At 29.3% G+C, this 19,721-nt stretch overlaps 1 protein-coding gene across 1 annotated transcript in view; it reads right to left on the reverse strand.

Moving 5' to 3' along the window:
* The window catches only part of LOC129948984 (neural-cadherin), a 943,200-nt gene that overhangs the window by 721,337 nt on the left and 202,142 nt on the right, over positions 1–19,721 (reverse strand). Inside the window, exons 6-7 of the mRNA XM_056060154.1 lie at positions 7,799–8,032; positions 7,519–7,710 (exon numbers count right to left, since the gene is read on the reverse strand). Coding sequence (XP_055916129.1) covers positions 7,519–7,710; positions 7,799–8,032 — 426 coding nt within the window. The remainder of the gene's footprint in view (positions 1–7,518; positions 7,711–7,798; positions 8,033–19,721) is intronic.

The raw sequence follows: 19,721 nt of genomic DNA on the forward strand, positions 1-19,721 counted from the left end.
ATTTAAACGATTATGGATTGATTTTATAGTTATTTTTTATAGTTCGTTTGTTTACGACGAAGTTTCATAGATGGCGAGTTGTTAAATGTAAAATGAAAAATATAAAAAAATTAAATTAACACATATAAATATTTTAAAAATAAAATAAATAAAAAAATATACACAATTAAATAAATTAAATATACACAATATTTTGAAAACATTCAGCAATTAAAATAAAGGAGGAATTATTATTGAAAGGATTTATCTTAGGGTTTTTATTTTTTTTTACTGTAGGGAGGTTTGATATAGAAAAATATTGAAATTAAAAACATTTTAAAAATGATTAAATTTTAGATTCAGCTTATCCTGTTAAAATGCCGGTTTTGTTGTTGATGAAAATGGAGAAATTTTCTATCTTAGCTTAATTACTTATATTAATTAAATACAAAACTAAATGAAATTTATTTATTTTTTTTTTCGTTAAATGTTTATTTTTAAATATTAAGGAGGGAAAAACCAATTTGTTGGATTTCTGAGTTTATAAAATTTAATATTATTTGTTTGTATTTTTTTGGCTACCACAGATGATTGGTTGGAAATTGGAAAGACGACTTAATTAAATTGTATACAACACTGTGATGTCATGGTGGGGGGGTGGTTTTGGGATGATTGCTACTTTAGAAAACTCATCAACGAGGGTATATCTAGTTACGAGTGAGTAGTAGGTTGTGATGGTAGAAATTATACGGTATGGCGGTTGTTCTTCTGTTAAAAAGCCCTTAGCAATATTTTCAAAAGATATGTAGCAATATATATTTAATTGATTTTTTTGTTTTGTTGTTGTCTTCTTATTTTTGATGCTATATATACTCACAGGATAACACCCCTTCTTTGATGAATCAGTTTATTTTTGGTTTTCGAATTGAAGATGTTTTTGTGTAATGTAGGTACAAGTACGAGTTTGTATAGTGGTAGGAGAAGTAGAATTAAAAATCCCGTTGAAGATTTCAACAACAAGAAAATTCTTATTAAATTTTTTGGATCCATATATATATTAAGTATTTTGTGTGTTTATTTAACGGTCCTTAATTAGATTTTCTTAGATAACTTAGTTAAAAAACAAATTAAAATTAAAATAAATAAAAACATACATAACTGTGCAGTTAAAATTAAATTAAAATGTTAACGCCTACAGCAAAAGCAGTAAGATATTTTGTAAGTTAAATAAAACATTAACATAAATGCCTACATATTTCGTTTTTCAAATAAAATTGTATTTTTATTCTTTTTTAACTCTTTTCAAAAATCGAAAAACTTATTAATCCTAGTTATAGGGCTATACGAGAGTGGTATTTCCTTTTGACTTATTCGTAGTGTTGATTTAAAAGGTCGAATTTTGAATAGATTCTGAATGGCAGCGTTATAAAAAGAGCTTTTTACCACCTTAAAAACGACTGAGGTTACTAATTTCTTAGAAGATTTAATATCAATGATATTTTTTTTATAGCATTTTTTTAAATTGATGGAAGTAATGGACTTGGTTATCGGCCCTTTATCGGAAGGATGCATCACGTGGTGTCCAACAAAAATAAAAGGGCCAACAGCTTGGAGACAAACATTGGCCTATCACTTTTTGATAAAGAAAAAAGGTGTACTGTATGGGCTAGGCATAACAGAATACACAGTATTTTTGGTAAATGTAATTGTCCCTTACTACATTTGTCAACATTTCTGAAATCATAACTTAATGAAAAATTGACTAAACGACTAAGTAAATATTCTTGAGAGGCACTATCTTTCAAAAGTCTGTCCAATTACTAGCATATGTTGATGGCATTCACATAATCGGAAGAACACAGCGTGATGTCAATGGGGCTTTTGTGAGTATTGAGGCAGAGTTGGCCAAAATGGGTTTAACAATAATTGAGAGCAAAACAAAGTACATGTTGCGTAAAGAAAGGACATACAATACCAACGTCTTGGTCAAAACGTCACCATCGACGGACCTAACTTTGAGTTTGTCAAGGACTTCATCCAGCGCTGAGATCAAACGCAGAATAACTCTCAAGACCCTTATCATTCCCTTCCTGCTATACGGTGCAGAAGCATGGACTATGTCAAAAGCGGATGAAAGCACCTTGGGTCGTTCCGAGAGAAAAGTTCTTCGTATGATCTAAGGTCCCGTATGCATCGAAGGGGAGTGGAGGAGAAGATGGAACGACGAGCTGTACGGGCTGTACACTGACGTAGACTTAGCCAGAAGGGTAAAAGTCCAACGACTAAGATGGCTGGGTCAGGAAAGTGTTTGAATCGACATCCACAGGACAGCGCAGTAGAGTGAGACCACGGATCAGGTGGCGCGCAAGTTACATGAGTTAAGCTTACTTATGCTTTCAGCCAGAGTTATAGAGTTAAGCTTACTTATGCTTTCAGCAAGGACGGAAAGAAAAACAAGAGTTAATTTTGTTTGACCTTTTTATTTCACTGCTTTCTTATAACTAACTTAATTTAACAAATATGTACCTACTGTACCAAAGCTTGGCTTGGGTGCTTAACAGTGGATACACAACTGATAACACCAAACGTAATCAGCATAGTACTCTCAATAAATCTTCTGTTCTACAGTCCAGCAGGTAAAGTTGTACATGTGTACATTATGTTATATATAATATAACTCGCACAAGTGGAAGGTGACCTCACCCAACTTGGAGCCCGAAACTGGAGACATCTAGCTAGGGACCGAGGTAGATGGAGAAGTTTGTTGGGTGAGGCCCTAGTTCACTCAGGACTGTAGCGCCACCTTAAGTAAGTAAGTAATAAATATTCTTGAATACATTTTTTATATACCGTCAGTTTCGTCCTTTTTGTTTATTTGAAAATTGTCAATTTTGTACATAAAAAAACTGCACTTTTTTCAGAACTGCAAAATTTTGTAATTTTTGATATTTTTCAAAAATCGTAGGTTCGTTATTTTTCAACATTTTTGTAGAATTTTTGTATTTAAACTTCAAAACATTGTTACTAGTACTTTCACTTAAAAAAATATATCGAAAATTGTCCAATTTTTATGGGTTACAGTGGTCCCTTTATATAAAATATGTAAATTAATTGTAGAAATCGATAGAAAACAAAATAAGGGATCACAAAATAAGCTTGCGAAATGTGATTGTTAGATATTTCTTCTAGTTTCTGAAAACGACTGAATCATTGATATTTTTTAGAAAATACTAGTTTCTTAAAAAAAAAAACTAAAATTTTAAAATGTTGTTTTTTATTTTGTATTTTTTACCTAAAACAATAAAAACCACTGTTTTGAAATACACTACAAAATATTCCTATATGATTGATCTTTTTTAATGTTTTACAAAACTCATTTCAAAAAAGCCAGAACTATTAAATTGATAGTACTTAAATTTTAAATCACTAAGAATTTGTAACCTTACAAACAAAATTGAAAACTTCAATTATCTTTAGGAGATCTCAATTTAAAAACCTGAAAAATTTAAATCACTAAAAATTCGGAACTTTATAAACAAATTGAAAACTTCATTTTTTTTTAGGAGATCCTTATTCAAAAACCTGAAAAATCGGAAAAACGACAAACGCTTCAAACTGAGTCACGTTTTTTATCAGATCTTCCAAAATGGTTTCAAAAACTTTGAATTTAATTTGTCAACGGACCCTTTTACTAATCGTCGAAGTGTGATTCTCTATTAATTCAAAATTTTCATCATGGTAAGGTTCATCAAGGTTCTACTGAAATTCGGAATCATGTTTGGCTAAATTTTGGCTCATTGGGTTCATCAATAAACAAAATACTTGATCTACAAAAATAAAGCTTTTTTAAGTTAAATTTAATCTTCGATGATAACGATCGTCACGTTACTGCAAATGGCCACCCTTATTGCAACTTATTTCTCGCCCGAAATGGAAGATATGGACATTTCGCTTCAACAGGATGGAGCCACAAGCCACACAACACACCTTACGATGGATCTATGAAAAGTAAGTTTGATGAGCGTAGCTATCAAAAAAAATAAGCAATTAACAATCGTCACGTTACTGTAAAGGAAAAGTGTTATTGGAACTTATTTTGTGCCCAAAATGGAAGATATGGACATTTAGCTTCAACAGGATGGAGCCACACAAAACAAATTACAATCGATGTATGAAGAGTAAGTTTCATGAGCGTAGCTATCTCAAAAAATTGGCCATTAACGATCGTCACGTTACGGCAAAGGCCAGCGTTATTTCAACTTATTTTTTGCCCGAAATGGAAGATATGGACATTTGGCTTCAACAGGGTGGAGCCACACAACACACCTTACGATCGATCTATAAAGAGTAAGTTTGATGAGCGTAGCTATCTCAAAAAATAGCCCACTAACGATCGTCACGTTACTGTAAAGGGCCAGCGTTATTGCAACTTATTTTTTGTCCGAAATGGAAGATATGGACATTTGGCTTCAAGAGGATGGAGCCACAAGCCACACAACACACCTTACGATCGATCTATGAAGAGTAAGTTTGATGAGCGTAGCTATCTCAAAAAATAGGCCATTAACGATTGTCACGTAACTGTAAAGGGCCAACGATATTGCAACTTATTTATCGCCCGAAATGGAAGATATGGACATTTGGCTTCAACAGGATGGAGCCACAAGCCACACAACACACCTTAATATCGATCTACGAAGAGTAAGTTTGATGAGCGTAGCTATCTCAAAAAATAGGCCATTAACGATCGTCACGTTACTGCAAAGGGCCAGCGTTATTTCAACTTCTTTTTCGCCCGAAATGGAAGATATGGACATTTGGCTTCAACAGACTGCAGACACAAGCCACACAATACACCTTACGATCGACCTATGAAGAGTAAGTTTGATGAGCGTATCTATCTCAAAAAATTGGCCATTAAATTAATTTAACGCCCTTAGACAATTTTGTTAAGGACTACGTTAAGTCATTGTTTAAATCCAATAAGCTGACGACATTGAAAGAGCTCAGAGCCAAGATTGAACAAACGCTAAATAGCGACCTTTTTAGGTGTAAATGTTTGACCAAATTATCAAAAATTGGATACAAAAAAAGTACTTCAGCCACCGATTGGAATATGAACGGTATTGAACGTTTCATCAATAAATGTTTTTATTGTACTTCAAGCCCATAGAAAAATACCTGAAATGGTTTCCGATTTATTTTAGGAATCATATTTTTTCTTAAACTACATTTAGAGATCTGTATTATTAGGTTTAAAAAACCGACAAATTTAGGGACACAAGACAAGACAATCAATTTTACATTTAAGGATTCATTTTCAGATGGTGGCACTATTACCTTATTTATTTACATTTTCCTGCATTATTTTATTAAAAATCTTACTGCTTTTGTTAAATAAAATGATTTCTTTCAATACAGAAACAATAACTTAATATAATAATTCAAGAAAAAAAAAACTTAATGTACTTAAAAATCATGCACTTGAACACATGACATTCAAAAATAAAACTATCTGCCATAATAAAATATCTTATACCTCTTTCTGTTACATAGACCTTCAAATCCTCATTAAGTTTATAAAATTGTAAATAAGTGGCATTGTTTTTTTCTTTTTTTGAAAAATTGTATTATTTCATTTTCTATTTTTAAAAAGGATATGGATTTGGGGAATAATTTTTGAGAAAAAAAAGAACTAAATTAAAGAAAAAGCTAAAAAAAAACATACATTGTAATCATACTAAAAAAAATATATTTTTTATATTTTTATAGACAAAAATTAATTTAAAAAAATTGAATTAAATAAAAAAAATTTCGCCATTTTGAAATTCAAAAAGAAAAATTTCAAAAATTCGTTTTCATTCGGCGTTTTTTTTTGTATTTTATTCGTTGAAACGACACTCAAAAAATTCCATGATCGTTTCAAAAAAATTGTTTTGTTTTTTTTTATTTTCTGTTTTGTATTGTGCAACGCAATGATGATTGTCAATTTTTTTTTATTTTGATTTGATTGCCCCAAACACTTCGTTGAAAATGTCACTTTTCTTTCAAAGTTTTAATGTTTTTTTTTTTTAATATAAGCGATTTTTAAAATTGTAATTTCGTCATAAAGCTATTTACACAAAAATATGCCCTCTTTCACCTTCATAATGATGATTTGATATTTTGTTTTTTTATTGTCAATAATTGTAGGAAAAATGTTAAAAAACAATATGTTTATGTTTTGCATGATTTTTTTTTTTGATATATAAAAAAATTTATACAAAATGGGAATTTTGGTTTGTTTTTTTTTGTTTTGTTTTTTTAATTTTTTGTAGGAAAAAATGGAGAGATAAAATAAACCAAAACCAAAGCGAAGAATTAAAATTTCGAAAACTAAATAAATTAAAACACACTATCAAATGCCATGTTAAATATTTTGCAGAGTGCAGTTGATTTAGTTTTTTTTTTTTCTTTTTTTGTTTAAGATGTAAAGTTTGTTTTACATTGTTTAGTATGAAAAAAATAATTTGCACTGCTTACATATTCATTTAAAAAAATTTACAAATATATGTATACATAATAACAGCGCAAAAAAAAAAACTATAAAAATTAAATAAAATTGAAAATAATCGATTTTATAAAAATCGTTTTTTCTTTAGTAAATTTAAATAAAAAATTAATTCTTATTTGTGTATTTGCAAAATTCATTTAAATATTTTCTATATTTTCAATTAAATTAAAAATTAAATGATATTTTTGCGGTACACACTGCCTACACTAAAAAAAACTTTAAAATATGTATTTTTATCAACACCACAAGGATTTGATTTAGAATTTTTAAGTACTTCCAAAAATAATCTCTTCTAAATTAGATCACACCTCAAATTTTCTACTCTAAGCTCCCTTTTCTGCGTAAATTATTTAAACAAACTAAAAATTTTTAATTAAACTCAAAACACATACTCATAATAATCTTAAAAATATTTGCAAATTCTTAACTCAAATATAATTTTATTTTTTTTTTTATTTTTTTGAAACTAAAAAATTGGTGCTGAAAATTAATGATATAAAATAAAATATAAATAATTTTAATAAAAAGAAAAATACAACTAAAAATTTACAAGCAAGTTTTTCTATAATAAATTCTTTGTTAAAATATTTTTCTTTCTATTTTTTGCTCTCCTAAGTACGCAAAATATTCGATTGATTTTACAGTGCGGTGTTAGAAAAAGGATTTTTTTTGTTTTTAATTTAAGTTTCTAACTATTTCTGCGGCAGCCATTGAATCTGTAAACTTAAACCTATATATTTTTGAAATCATTAAAAAACACACACTCGTTTTTTTTTTTAATTTTCAATTCATTCACACATCAAGCATAAGTTTGTATTAGGTCTAATTTAATTTCGCACCTAAAACGGAGTAATTTTGTTAATGGAAAACATAAAATTATAAATTTTAAAAAAACAAAATTTGTTTTCATGTTGTTTAACGAAATAAAAATAAAATAAATATTTTTTTTGTTTAATTGTAGAAAAAAAATATGGATTAACACTTACGTCAAGAGGCTTTTTAAGTACAATCCAACCCGATTCAGCTTGAATATCGAAATATTCAAGATCATTAGGGTTGTATGGTGCACTGAGGCTGTAAACAATGGCTCCATTGTTGTCGGCATCTTCATCAGAAGCAGAGACACGTAAGATATTTGTTCCAATGCTAGCATCTTGTTTGACGTTTTCGACATATTTCTGTTAAAGAAAAATTTATTGATGATTCATGCCATTAGGAAAAATTTTATGAACAAAATCGTCAGTTTGTAAACGTTTTTTAACTCACCTGTCGATCAAACAGGGGCGGATTGTCATTTACATCTGTTATTTCCACTGTAAATGAGCATACACCTTCTAAGCTGGGTTCTCCTTGATCTGTAGCCTTGACTGTCACTGACACAAATTTACCATCATCACCTTCACGATCGAAGACTTTATTTGTTGAAACTTCTCCAGTTTCTTCATCGACTGTAAATTTGGTTCCTTTTTGATTTGGTTGTTGGACAATTGAGTATTTAACCTAAAAAGAATAAAATTTACTAAACACTGGAGACAAATAATTTGGAAAAATATCTAAATGTTTAAAAAATTCACTTCGCCATCGAAAATGGCTTACTTACTCCTCACAATTTGCTTTGTTAAATTGGCTTTGTTAACTTTTAGAAACTTTCTAAATTTCTTTTTCATATCTCATGATCTTACAAAGAAATGTCCTGGCAAATAACAGTGAGATGTTTTATGTCCTAAGTACATTTTGTTTGTATATTGTGCGCGAACTAAAGGGGTAATGAATACCCTTATAATGATTGAACACAGTGCGAGCAATTAGGAAAGGACGATAGGATAAGAAAGGAGAAACCGATGCACATTGGTTTTGAATGTCTGCATATCGTAATGAATGGGAAATATTGAGCTCGGTAAAGCATTCAACATTCGTGCAGTGCGGCTAAACAAAGAATCTCTGTACTTAACAGTATGTCCGAAATTACGTTCAAGGGTAAAATGATGGCCATTCCTAGGAGTACGGGTATTACGGTTGAATTGTTTAAGGGGAGGAATGCAACTGGCTATTTGAATAGAGCATTGTTTATAAAAATAACGATAAAACAATGAGAGGCATTCAAAAACTGCACGATGGAGAACCAACTACATATCAAAGGCTTACATTTTGTTTTCTCTTAAAAAATATGCTTAAGACTGATATTGGTAAATAAATGGAAGACTTGGTTGTACCTATGTAGACATTTTTTCTTATAAGACTGTCACTGTTCAGACATGTTTGATTTTTTAATAAAAGGTTAATAAAAGGAAATTAGCAAATAACTACACATCCAATTTTAAATATTTTTGGAATTTAATTTATTTTAGAAACATAACCTTATTTCACCTAACGCTTTTTACTTTTCACTATGCAACTTTGCATTTTTACTTTGCCAATAGTAAATTTGCAAAGAGGAACTTTTTGAATGGAAAAGATTTCTTCTTAGCGAAATACTTCGCAACAAACTTAAATTAACTTAAATTTGCATGGTGCAAAGTATTTTGTGAAAATGAGAAGTTTTGCTATATTGCAAGGTATTAACAATTGTATTCTTTCTGTTTCATCAAACTATAGACTTTGCAAAATAAATTTAAAACTTAGAAAAACTTTTTTGTTTTGAAAAGTTGTCGATTAATAGAAAAGTACATGAATGGTTTTGAAAATGAAGATGTAAATACAGATGAACAAGGGCATGAGATTTTTTTAAATTTTGACGGATTTGCCAAAGAATACGAATTTTTAAATTAAAGGTTAACACATTAATTTATATCAATTTCAAAAATGTCTGATTTTGAAGAGGTTCATTTATTCGTAGCGAAGCTATCTTGCAATGAAATTTGACAGTTTTTAGCAAAAAAAAACGTTTCTTTTTAAAATCTGTTGTAAAATAATTTACAAAAAAATAATAAATTGCTTTGAAAAATATTTTGAAAACGAAAAAGTCAATAATAATGACCAAAGAGAGTAGTAAAACTAACAATTAGGTAGAAAGATATATATTTTATTTTTGTATCTTAAAATATTATTTGGGTTGCTACCGCTCAGTTCACGCAGAGATTTGATATTAAAAATATATCTTCTACTGAATACGTTATTTTTATAACATTATAATTATAAATTCAAAAAAAAAAACATTGATTTAAGTACAACAAACATTTCATTAAGAAATATATTGTATTTAAAAACACATAGGAAACGTAAAGTAATTAAAAAATTTACATTTAAATTAAATAAATATAAATAAACAGATTAGTAAATAAAAAAAGAGGCTGGGATGCGACCCACACTGATAACTTTCCATCCCGTCGGTCGATTTGTCTTGCTTAAAAGTTTGTCTATATGTAATCGTATCAATTTTTAAAACATGTGCGTATTATTTTTTGTAGATTTTATTTTTTATGAAAAAACGGACTGTTGGATTTTTATATAAAAATTACTGAATATCGAAAACAATATTTTCTCCGAAATAAAATAAGTTTGAAACAAATATTTTTAATTTTTGAAAAGCTATTTGAGACGTAAGTAAATTTTTACCTAGTTTTAGTATTGTTTTTTCTTAGAGTTTTATTTTTTGTAAAAAAAACTGTCAATTCTTTTTTTTTTCAATAAATATAAAGAAATAAATAAGTAGTAAATAATTAGAATAAATAAATACATTTTTAAATGTTTAATTTAGTTTTCGAATTCTTGTGCAAATCAACTCAACACCTGTTTAATTAGGAATATCATTAGTTGAATGATGCCAGGGTAGATTAAGCATTATTTTTCAAAATTTGGTTTTGACACACTTGGAGTTTTTTAATATGGGAGATTGGCAAACTACGAAACTACCCACACCTGATATTCCATATAAAAACATTGCTTGAAACACAACCTTTTGAATAATGATCTTATTTTCAGCACTTGAATGCGATTTACTGTTTTTAAGCGCGTATAGCATTTTAATTGCAATATTATTTTTTAATTATTTAACTAATTTGTTCTTTTCAGATAAGCCGTTTAGACTGCCATTTTATAGCAGCACAGTTGACTTCCAGCTCATTACTGGGTAGAAATAATCGCTTTTTCTCGAGAAAAAGATTGATTTTATCCTTCCAGCATTTAGTTTAATTTTCTATTTGTGATAATATCTCATTTAAATATGAAGTGCATTTTGAAGATTGGTCTTAATATTGAGGCCAAACTTATGCGAAGAGAGTATTCAGGTGTCATCTGCATAAATCGCTGACTGATCACAACTGATTATCAAACATGTACAATTATATAAGACAGGACCAAGAACTGAACCTTGAGGGACACCATACTGAATATTAACTAACACGGATTTACATTTATTAACGTACACTTGAAAACATCTTTCTGATAAAAAACTTGGAAATGTCTTATGAGAAAGCTTGGAATCACGATTGTTTTCAATTTGTAAATAAGAGCATTACGCCAAACAGAGTCGAAAGCTTTTTCGATATCTAAAAGGACCATACCGTAGATCTTTCTTAAGAACGATTATTGTATGTTACAAACCGTAAGGACTTGCTGTGAAGTACTGTGGTGGCTCCTAAATCCAAACTGTTGGTCAGGAAAAAAATGTTTTTTTTCAATTAATAAGTTGAACTTTTTTCATACTTTTTTGAACGCCTTACTCAAACTACTAAAAAGACTGATTGACATATAGCTACTAGGATGTACCCTGTCTTTAAGAGCTTTCAATATTGGTATGATCTTCGCTATTTTCTAGTTCTCAGGAAAGGATTGATTCTTCAAACAGGCATTTAAAATAAACGTAGGATACTTTTTTTTGACTTGGGTAAATTTTTAAGGTTTAAATAATCAAGTTCATCGGTTTTCCTTACTCGCAACTCTTTTTATAATTGGAAACATCATTAACAGATACGTATTCATCTTGGGGTGTTTCTGTTATAGAAAATAAAATTTAATAAGAGGCAGTGTCTACCAAAATAATAGTTTATAAATCACTTCGCTGATGGGATACCTCATGGTTTTTTCTGAATTCTACAGCGAAAGCATTCGCCTTTTCACTATCAGTACAAAGGACTTCATTAGAAATCTTAAGCGCAGGAATTAATCTCGATTTATTGTTTATAATTTAAGAAATGCTCATTTTATCATTTTTCTGCAACTGGCTGAGTGTTTTGTTCTAATAATTAATAATAATTAACTTCAATATCGACAAGAGATTTTTCAGTTAATGAAAAGTACCGTCAAATTTGTGTTGCCTAAAACTGGAAATAAACTTCAATTTAATCTCCACAATTATATTTGTCTAGGCCCACTCCTTGCAACAACTAAATTGAGATGGGAATTTAGTTCAATACCACTGAGTTGCATCTATGCACGGAATAAGTAAAGCAACCATCTGCAGAGCACTTCATCGAGTGTCGAATAGTCCCGCAATTTTGTTCTTAAGGAAGATATCCTTATGTAGGTATAGATGTTTTTGACAGTGCCATGATAGATATTGATACACAAATTTTTTTCAATGATAATTTGATTTTAATGAATTTAACTTTCCAATTTTCAAATACGAATTAATTACAGTTTAACTTTGTTGATCATGAAATGTACATACAAATAGCTTAAGTAATTTCTTTTCTAACACTAGCAAGAAATTGCACCGGTTTCAAAAAAATTGCAAATGTCGAAAATATGGATTTTCCGCATATTCCGCTTAAACCGTTGAATGTTAAAGCACATCAGGCAATTATTGTAGTCTTATTGTTTCCTATCAGAGAACATTTATTTTTCTGAGACTGTTTTCTAGGTCCATAATTTATTTTTTCATCTTAACTCTCAAAAATAAGTTACAACCAAGAGTTAGGCTTTTTTCTAAAAAAGCGATATTAAAATATCGAAACCTTAAAAAAGCGTTTAACTTATTGAAAATATGTCATAATTTTGTATTTAAAATTTTTGAAACTAATTTATTTATTCTAAAATCAGTTCAAAGTACAAAATTTAATTGGTTAATGAGCTTAAATAAAAAAAGTACGTAAACGCCAGAGTATACCATACTAACAATTTTCTTTATAATTATTCACCAGCAGATGATTGGGCAGATCCTTAAAACAATATTTTCTAAAATATGAAATACAAAATTTGTTTGCATTCTATTATATTGTTATTTGTGACAAGAAGTTTATATTAGACTTTCTTGCCTTCAAAATGTTGCATTTAATATTTTATAAATCAGTTGATTTTTTTCGAAAACACATTTTACAAAAAATGTTCTTTGGAAGTAACTGCATAGTTATGTATAAACCTACGAGTAGAAATTAATTTTTCAAATATTTTCCGAATTTTTTACAGATATGGATTTATAGGATATTCATTTCAAAACTAAGATCCAAAGAGAGAGAGAATATTTTTACTATTTTGAGATTTTAATTTTTAAAATGATGTTCTCTTTGAAGAATTCTCTTTTAGTTTTTATTTTTAAAAATGTCAAAAGGACTATTCATTCCTATAGCTCCTGATATACCTTTGCAAATAGAAAGGTATAGGTGTATTGGCAATATTGATAGTGTTAGCGAATGTAGCTTTATTTTAAAAGCATAGAATCGTTAGTGTTGAAATTGAATTTATGCATAAAGGAAGTTAAAACTCGCAGGATACACAGAAGTTCACCTTCTAAAATATTCCAACCTTATGTACCCCAACCAAATTGCGAGTAGGCTGGCCGTAGGCGTGCTCACCTACACCCTCGTGCATGTTACCTATTCCAAGAAGGGTTGATGTCTATGTACTTTTACAACAACATTCCAGGTTTTATAGGCACCTATATAATATATGTACATGTGCCTACATAGATATGAACTGAATATCGAATGTGTTGATTTTGTTTTAATGCTGTTTTTTTGTTGCTCTTCTTTTAAATTTATTCTTCTTTATTTCAATGATTTCAAGGATTATTTTTCTGTTTCCGGGTGATTGAATTACTTATAGCAGCTTCCAGAGCCTTCTTGCATTGTAGCATCCGAACTCAGCACCCATATTATTGAATTTATACGAATACGAGTCCTTATATATATGTACATATGTATATAGCTAAGTGTATTTAAAACGAAAAACATATTTAGTTTTCCTTATACTCTGTTTTGTTGGTTATATTTAACCTTTATAAAGGTAAATTGTAAAAGATATATATAAGAGAAATGTATCTTTCCTTATTCGAAGGTATACGATATTTAAATTTAATTGATGTTCTTTTTTATTCATGAGTTGTATGATTTTATATATAGGTACAAACCTATCTACAGCATATTACATATATTTAAAATTTAAAAAAAAATCATTCGAAATATTGAAAGGAAAATAATTAATGAAGGTTATATACTCACTCGAATCTCATTCATTCATGTTTTATAAATCAGATGAAATTAATTATATTTTAAATTCATGTTTTTGATTGAAAACTATTCAATAGGAAATTAAATTGGTTTGATTAAAAATCCAATTTTAAAATAAATATACTTCCATATGACTGGGTACAAATTAAATTTAAGTTGGTTAGATTAATTTTGGATAATATGTTCTGACGTGATAGTTCTACCATTTTAACGGAAGTATTGATGCATTTTGAATTTGGTGAATATTTTATTACTTTCTAAAGCAAATTCAAATTCTTGACTTTAGAAAAAAAGAAAAATGTTGCCAAAAATTGTGTGATTTGTATTCATTTAAAAAAACACATGCGTTGCGGATTTGTGCTATATTTTTGGAACATTTTGTAACGTAATTTAAGACGTGATAAAAAATGCAGGATAATTTAACAGTTTTATTGATTTTTTTGTGTAAAATTCAGTCATTTTTGAGTAACAATTTTTCAAAATTTGTATTGGAAAATACCCGTTATTTCTTAAGGTAAAATATTCAATTGTGAATCTTAAAAAATTAATTAAAGGTCCATTTTGTTTGTATATTACAAACTTGAGTTTTATCGGAAAAAAAATCGAATACATATTTTGTAATTTCAAAAATTGAATTTATGAATGAATATAGGATTTTGTTTACCTGCATTGTTAACTTAGACCATTCATAAAATATGCAAGTGAAAAAACCCCAGATATTAATCCTTTTCTGTAAATTATGAGGAGTTTTGTGAAAAAAGGTTAAAAAAATCAGTATTGGGCTTTTGGCTTCTATTTGGATTTCCCATAGTTTTTATTTTTTATGACTTTTTACATTCAATTTGGAATTTTTTTATGACTTGGGTAATATTAAAGGGTAAAAAAATGTAAAATTTGAATACCTACATATTCAGGATTTTTTATGTAATGCTCGGTTTGATCCAATTTAAAAGATATCCAAAGGAGCAGTTCACAGGACCATACAGCGTTAGTCTAGAATCGGCGGTTTTAAGGATAAACCAAGGTCAGGACGACCTAGAGTTACGACGAAAACCGAAGATCTGCATATCGTCACCATAACCAAGTGTTTTAGGAAGAAAACAGCACCAGAAATACGCACCCAGATTAATGAAATCCGGGAAGAACCATTATCTATATCAACGATACAACGAAGGCTAAGGCATGCTGCACTTTTTGGGTGCGTTGCAGTGCGGAAACCATTACTACGACACCAAAACAAGATCAAACTATTTGGCTCAAATAGCAGAGTGTACGTCAGGCACAGTGCTGAACAGAAGACGCTACCTGACTGTTTGATCCCAACTGTAAAGCATGGAGGCGGTTCAGTAATGGTGTGGGGATGTTTTTCCTTCAATGGAGTACGAGATCTAACACGATTGATCGGAAGAATGGATAAAGAAGTCTATAAAACGATATAGGAAGACCACGTTTTGGTATCAGGACTCCGATTAATGGGTGAAGGTTTTGTATTCCAGGAGTACAATGACTCGAAACACACTTCAAATCTTTACCGGGGATACCTGAAACAAAAAGAAGATGAGGAAATTCTAAAAGTAATGGTATGGCTACCGCAGACTCCAGATATTAACCCCATTGAGCTCTTATGTTAAGAGCTTGACAGAAATGTCCGGAATCACCACATGACATCGGAATCTGCTCTTTGGGAAACTTTACAAACTTCCACAAGAAAAAAATACAAAACCTTGTAAGAAGATTGCCCAGAATTGTGAACAAAATTATTGAATTTAAAGGAGGGTTTTTTGATGAAAACTCAATTTAGAGCTTTTATTGGTTTTTTAAATAAATAATTTATGTTTAGTACAAAACTAGTTTATATTTTTCTATCATTTACAACTACACATGCTCTTCACTTTTTTCACGTATTAACTTTTTTCCTAAAACTTCAGTTTAGGGGTTAAAACTCGATATTTCTCAAATGTCAGAGGTGGTCTCAAACTTTTGACCGCTAGTGTATATGACCCATTAGAGCTTTGAGCTCGGAGTGTCGATTTAAAATAACAGTTACGGATCTTAAGGTGAGTATTTTGATGGACTCGTCATAAGTTAGTTGCTACAATTCTTGTTTTCAATCTTTTTGTTTTTTGAAGTTTTGCTAACTTGATATCAACTTAATACTTAATGCTTACAATACTTTACAGACTTTTAATTTACGGTTTTTAGTCTTGATCTAGTTGTCAAAATTTCAAATTTGTTATGAAATATTTGGTTACTTTGTTTTTGACTTGAAATACATTGATAAAGTTGCAAATTTTAGACTTTTTCGTATTAAGAGGCGTTCAAATAAAATAATCTTATAAACAAGATTTATAATCAGATCATACTCCAAAAATTTTGACCACTAACTGAAACTTTAAAGTAAGTTGTTCAATTTTTTCCGTTGTGTAACAGTCTGCGTATTAAAGGACTTCAACTATTTTAAACTTACAAAAAAAAAAAAACAGAAAAAAAATATCCTGTCGAAATAAAAAAAGCTTATTTTGAAAAAAAAGTAAGACAATATTTTTAATTTTTGAAAAGCTATTTGCTATTGTAAAAAAACTGTCAATTTCGTTGTTTCTCAAAATTTTACTGAATGTTGACAATAATATTTATTAAAGTTTTGAAAAGATATTTGAGTCGAAATTCAATTTTAACCAACTTTTGTTAAATTTTCTTTTAAGTTTTTATTTTTTTTTTAAATAATGTCAATTTTATTTTCCTTTCAAATTTTATCGAATTTTAAAAAGAATATAGTTTGGAGCAATAATCTTAAGTTTTTTAAAAAGATATTTGAGTCGAAATTCAATTTTTACCAACTTTGAGTAATGTATTTTTCATGTTTTAATTTTTCTCAAAATTTTACCAGATGTTGAAATCGTTATTTTTCGTTGCATTGATAAAAAAAAAAACGGTTAATTGGATATTTTTTCAAAAATATACTGGTTTGGTATCACGTTCAAATATATAATATAAAATTTAATTCAAGTCTCTAGCGTCATTGGCTCGTGAGATATTAAGAGTTAACCAAAATGTTTTTCTTTTTTTAAAAGTACTGTGGTAAAAAAACAACGAACGCAATTTTCTTGAGAGCTATCTTTGCATTGCGAGAACGCATGGCTTAAAAATCACGGTCTAAAAATCTTTTATTTCGACTCTAGGAAACTTGGAACGTCGACAAATGTCAAATTGTTCAATTCGACAAATCGGACCCATTATAATAACTTCCTATGGGTAGTTAAAAACAAGAGCGCAATCTTCGAGATTTCTAAACAATAAGATAGTCTTATGCCGTCTATAAAGCGAACTAAAAAAGAATCATTAAGGTCAAAAATGATTCTGAAAAGTCTAAGGTTGAATGTTTCTACAGAATACGTAATACTAAATTATGGAAAGAAGGAACTCGTCAAAAAAGACAACAAACACAAACCCCCTTAATAAAATCTCAAGATGGAACCTTGATTGGAAACCCGAAACAAAAGCTGATTTTTTGTAAGAGCATATCGCAGGTGTTTTTAAACCATTCGCAGGAAATACGTCTACAGACTTTTTTCAGTTTGTTTATAAAACTGATGAATATGAAATTCTTTTTTCAAAATCAAAAAAGTTAGATGCATGTGTCAAAAAATTATTTAATAAGAAATCACCAGGGTAAGATCTTATCACTGCTCAGGTTTTGAAAGAAATGCCATCAATAGTCTTTAAAAAACTCTAAAGACATGGCCTAAACTTTTACATCATTAGGAAATTGCAGAAATCATTAAATTACTTATAACAAAAAATAAACCATCAACAGAAGTAAAATCTTGCAGACCAATGTTGCTTGTACCAATCATAAAAAAAGTTTTTGAAAAACTGTTATTAAAAAGGCTCAGCAAATTATAAGAAGAAAGAAGACTTATTTCAAACCACAATTTGGATCTAGTAATACACTTTCCACCATAGACCAAGTACATCGAATGTGGCGGTACAGGGTCTTGAAGAAAAACAAACTTTATCGCCTTTATTCTGTTGATGTTTCTCAAGCCTTTCACAAGGTTTGGAAAATATCAGTAATTACAAAAATTCCAAAACAAAGTACATCATGGAATAATAAAATGCCTTAGGAATATAAGAAAAAGCGATCTACATCGTGACCTTTAAAATGAAACGGTTAGAGAACAATCAACAACTGCAAAGTTATAACAATTCCGAAATAGAGACCGTCTTAAATTTACGAGGCAATGCTCCTATTTTCAGAAGAACCAGGCCTCATTAGCTAATGCTCTAGCTATAGGAAAGTAGTTTTAGAGCGTTAAGATTCCAAAACAACTCAACAATCATGCTTATGGTGAGCAAATGAGGAAAACAAAATATTAATTGTGTTCCTTACTTATTATACAACTTTTGAGGTAGCTTAACTGACCTATGTTGTATTTAATAAACAAAAGTCTTGATCAAAATGATACAAGAAAAAATTATGTTCCAAACTGTCAAACTATAAATAATGTTCTCCCACCTAACACCGATCGAAGCCTGTCCTTGAAATAAGCAATTTGCTAAAACAATAAGTCGATAAAAAAGGTTTAAACTATTTAATAGAAAATTATTAAAAGTCCAGCTCAATTTTAATCACAAAAGAAAGAGACAAGTACTCACAGAGCAAAACAAAAAAAAAATTAAAAATAAAGTGAAACAGGACGGAAACAAATTACTCTTCATTGCAGGTCCTGAACAAATGATACTAAATGTATAGTATACGTACCGTTACCTACCACTACTTCTCTAGATACTTATAGATACATACATATATAATAAACACAAATTTTAATAAACCCACTAAAGACAAGCAACAAAAAGAAATGGAAAAAAAAAATAAACAGAGGTTTGAAGTCGGGTTTTTTTGTGTGTCGGCATCAAGCATACAATATCTGGTATGCTACTTGCTACGACGACTACTGGAGACTATGATGGCAAGGAAAAAGGACTTTATCATTACCATATACTTCGATAAGACTCTGCATAGCATACCCTACCCACAGCCTAACATCATTATCATAAATCATTTCACGAAAAGAAAAAAAAAGAAACACTCTCTATCCTCATCAAAAGAGTTAAGCTCTGTCTTTCTCTTTCTATCTATTTCAATCTTTGCCTTGAGATACTTTTATATAGTTTTTTTTTTGTGTTGCTATAAAACCTCCTGGTGTTATTTTTTCTTTTTTTATTTCGGCAAAAAGTTTCTCTTAAGTTTTGTCTACCTTCCAAAACCATCTTAGTTATAGTTTTTTAGTAGTTTTTGTTTTAAGTATAGTTTGGGGTTTATTTTTATGTTTTTAATTTTATTTAATTATCATTTAACGTAATAACTAAATTAAAGAAAACAACAAAAATTATAAATACCATAGCTTTATACATCATAGGAATTTTTATTAATAAACGGTACTTAAACAAACAAAATCTTTTATAAGAAGTACTATTTTTGGGATTCTTAAGTGAGAAAGATCCTGAAATTCCTAGATTATCCCTTAAGACACCCTAACACAAAGTTTAAGAATCTCAAAAAAACTTTTTCGTAAATAAGACTTAAGTAGTTACATATCACACCTTCATGAAACTTCATACGCATACCTATATCAACTAACTGGATCCAAATATCTCATTTTAAAAATACCATATAAGTCAAAAAGGTAAATAGTGAATTAATTTTTTGTTAAGTAGTATAAGGAACTTAATATCCTTCACAAACTTACTTTATTAGATATTAATGTTTTGGTGCATGACATAAAACGCTATGCATGTCCTAT

Source organism: Eupeodes corollae, chromosome 3 (assembly GCF_945859685.1).
Source record: "Eupeodes corollae chromosome 3, idEupCoro1.1, whole genome shotgun sequence".
Taxonomy (NCBI): domain Eukaryota; kingdom Metazoa; phylum Arthropoda; class Insecta; order Diptera; family Syrphidae; genus Eupeodes; species Eupeodes corollae.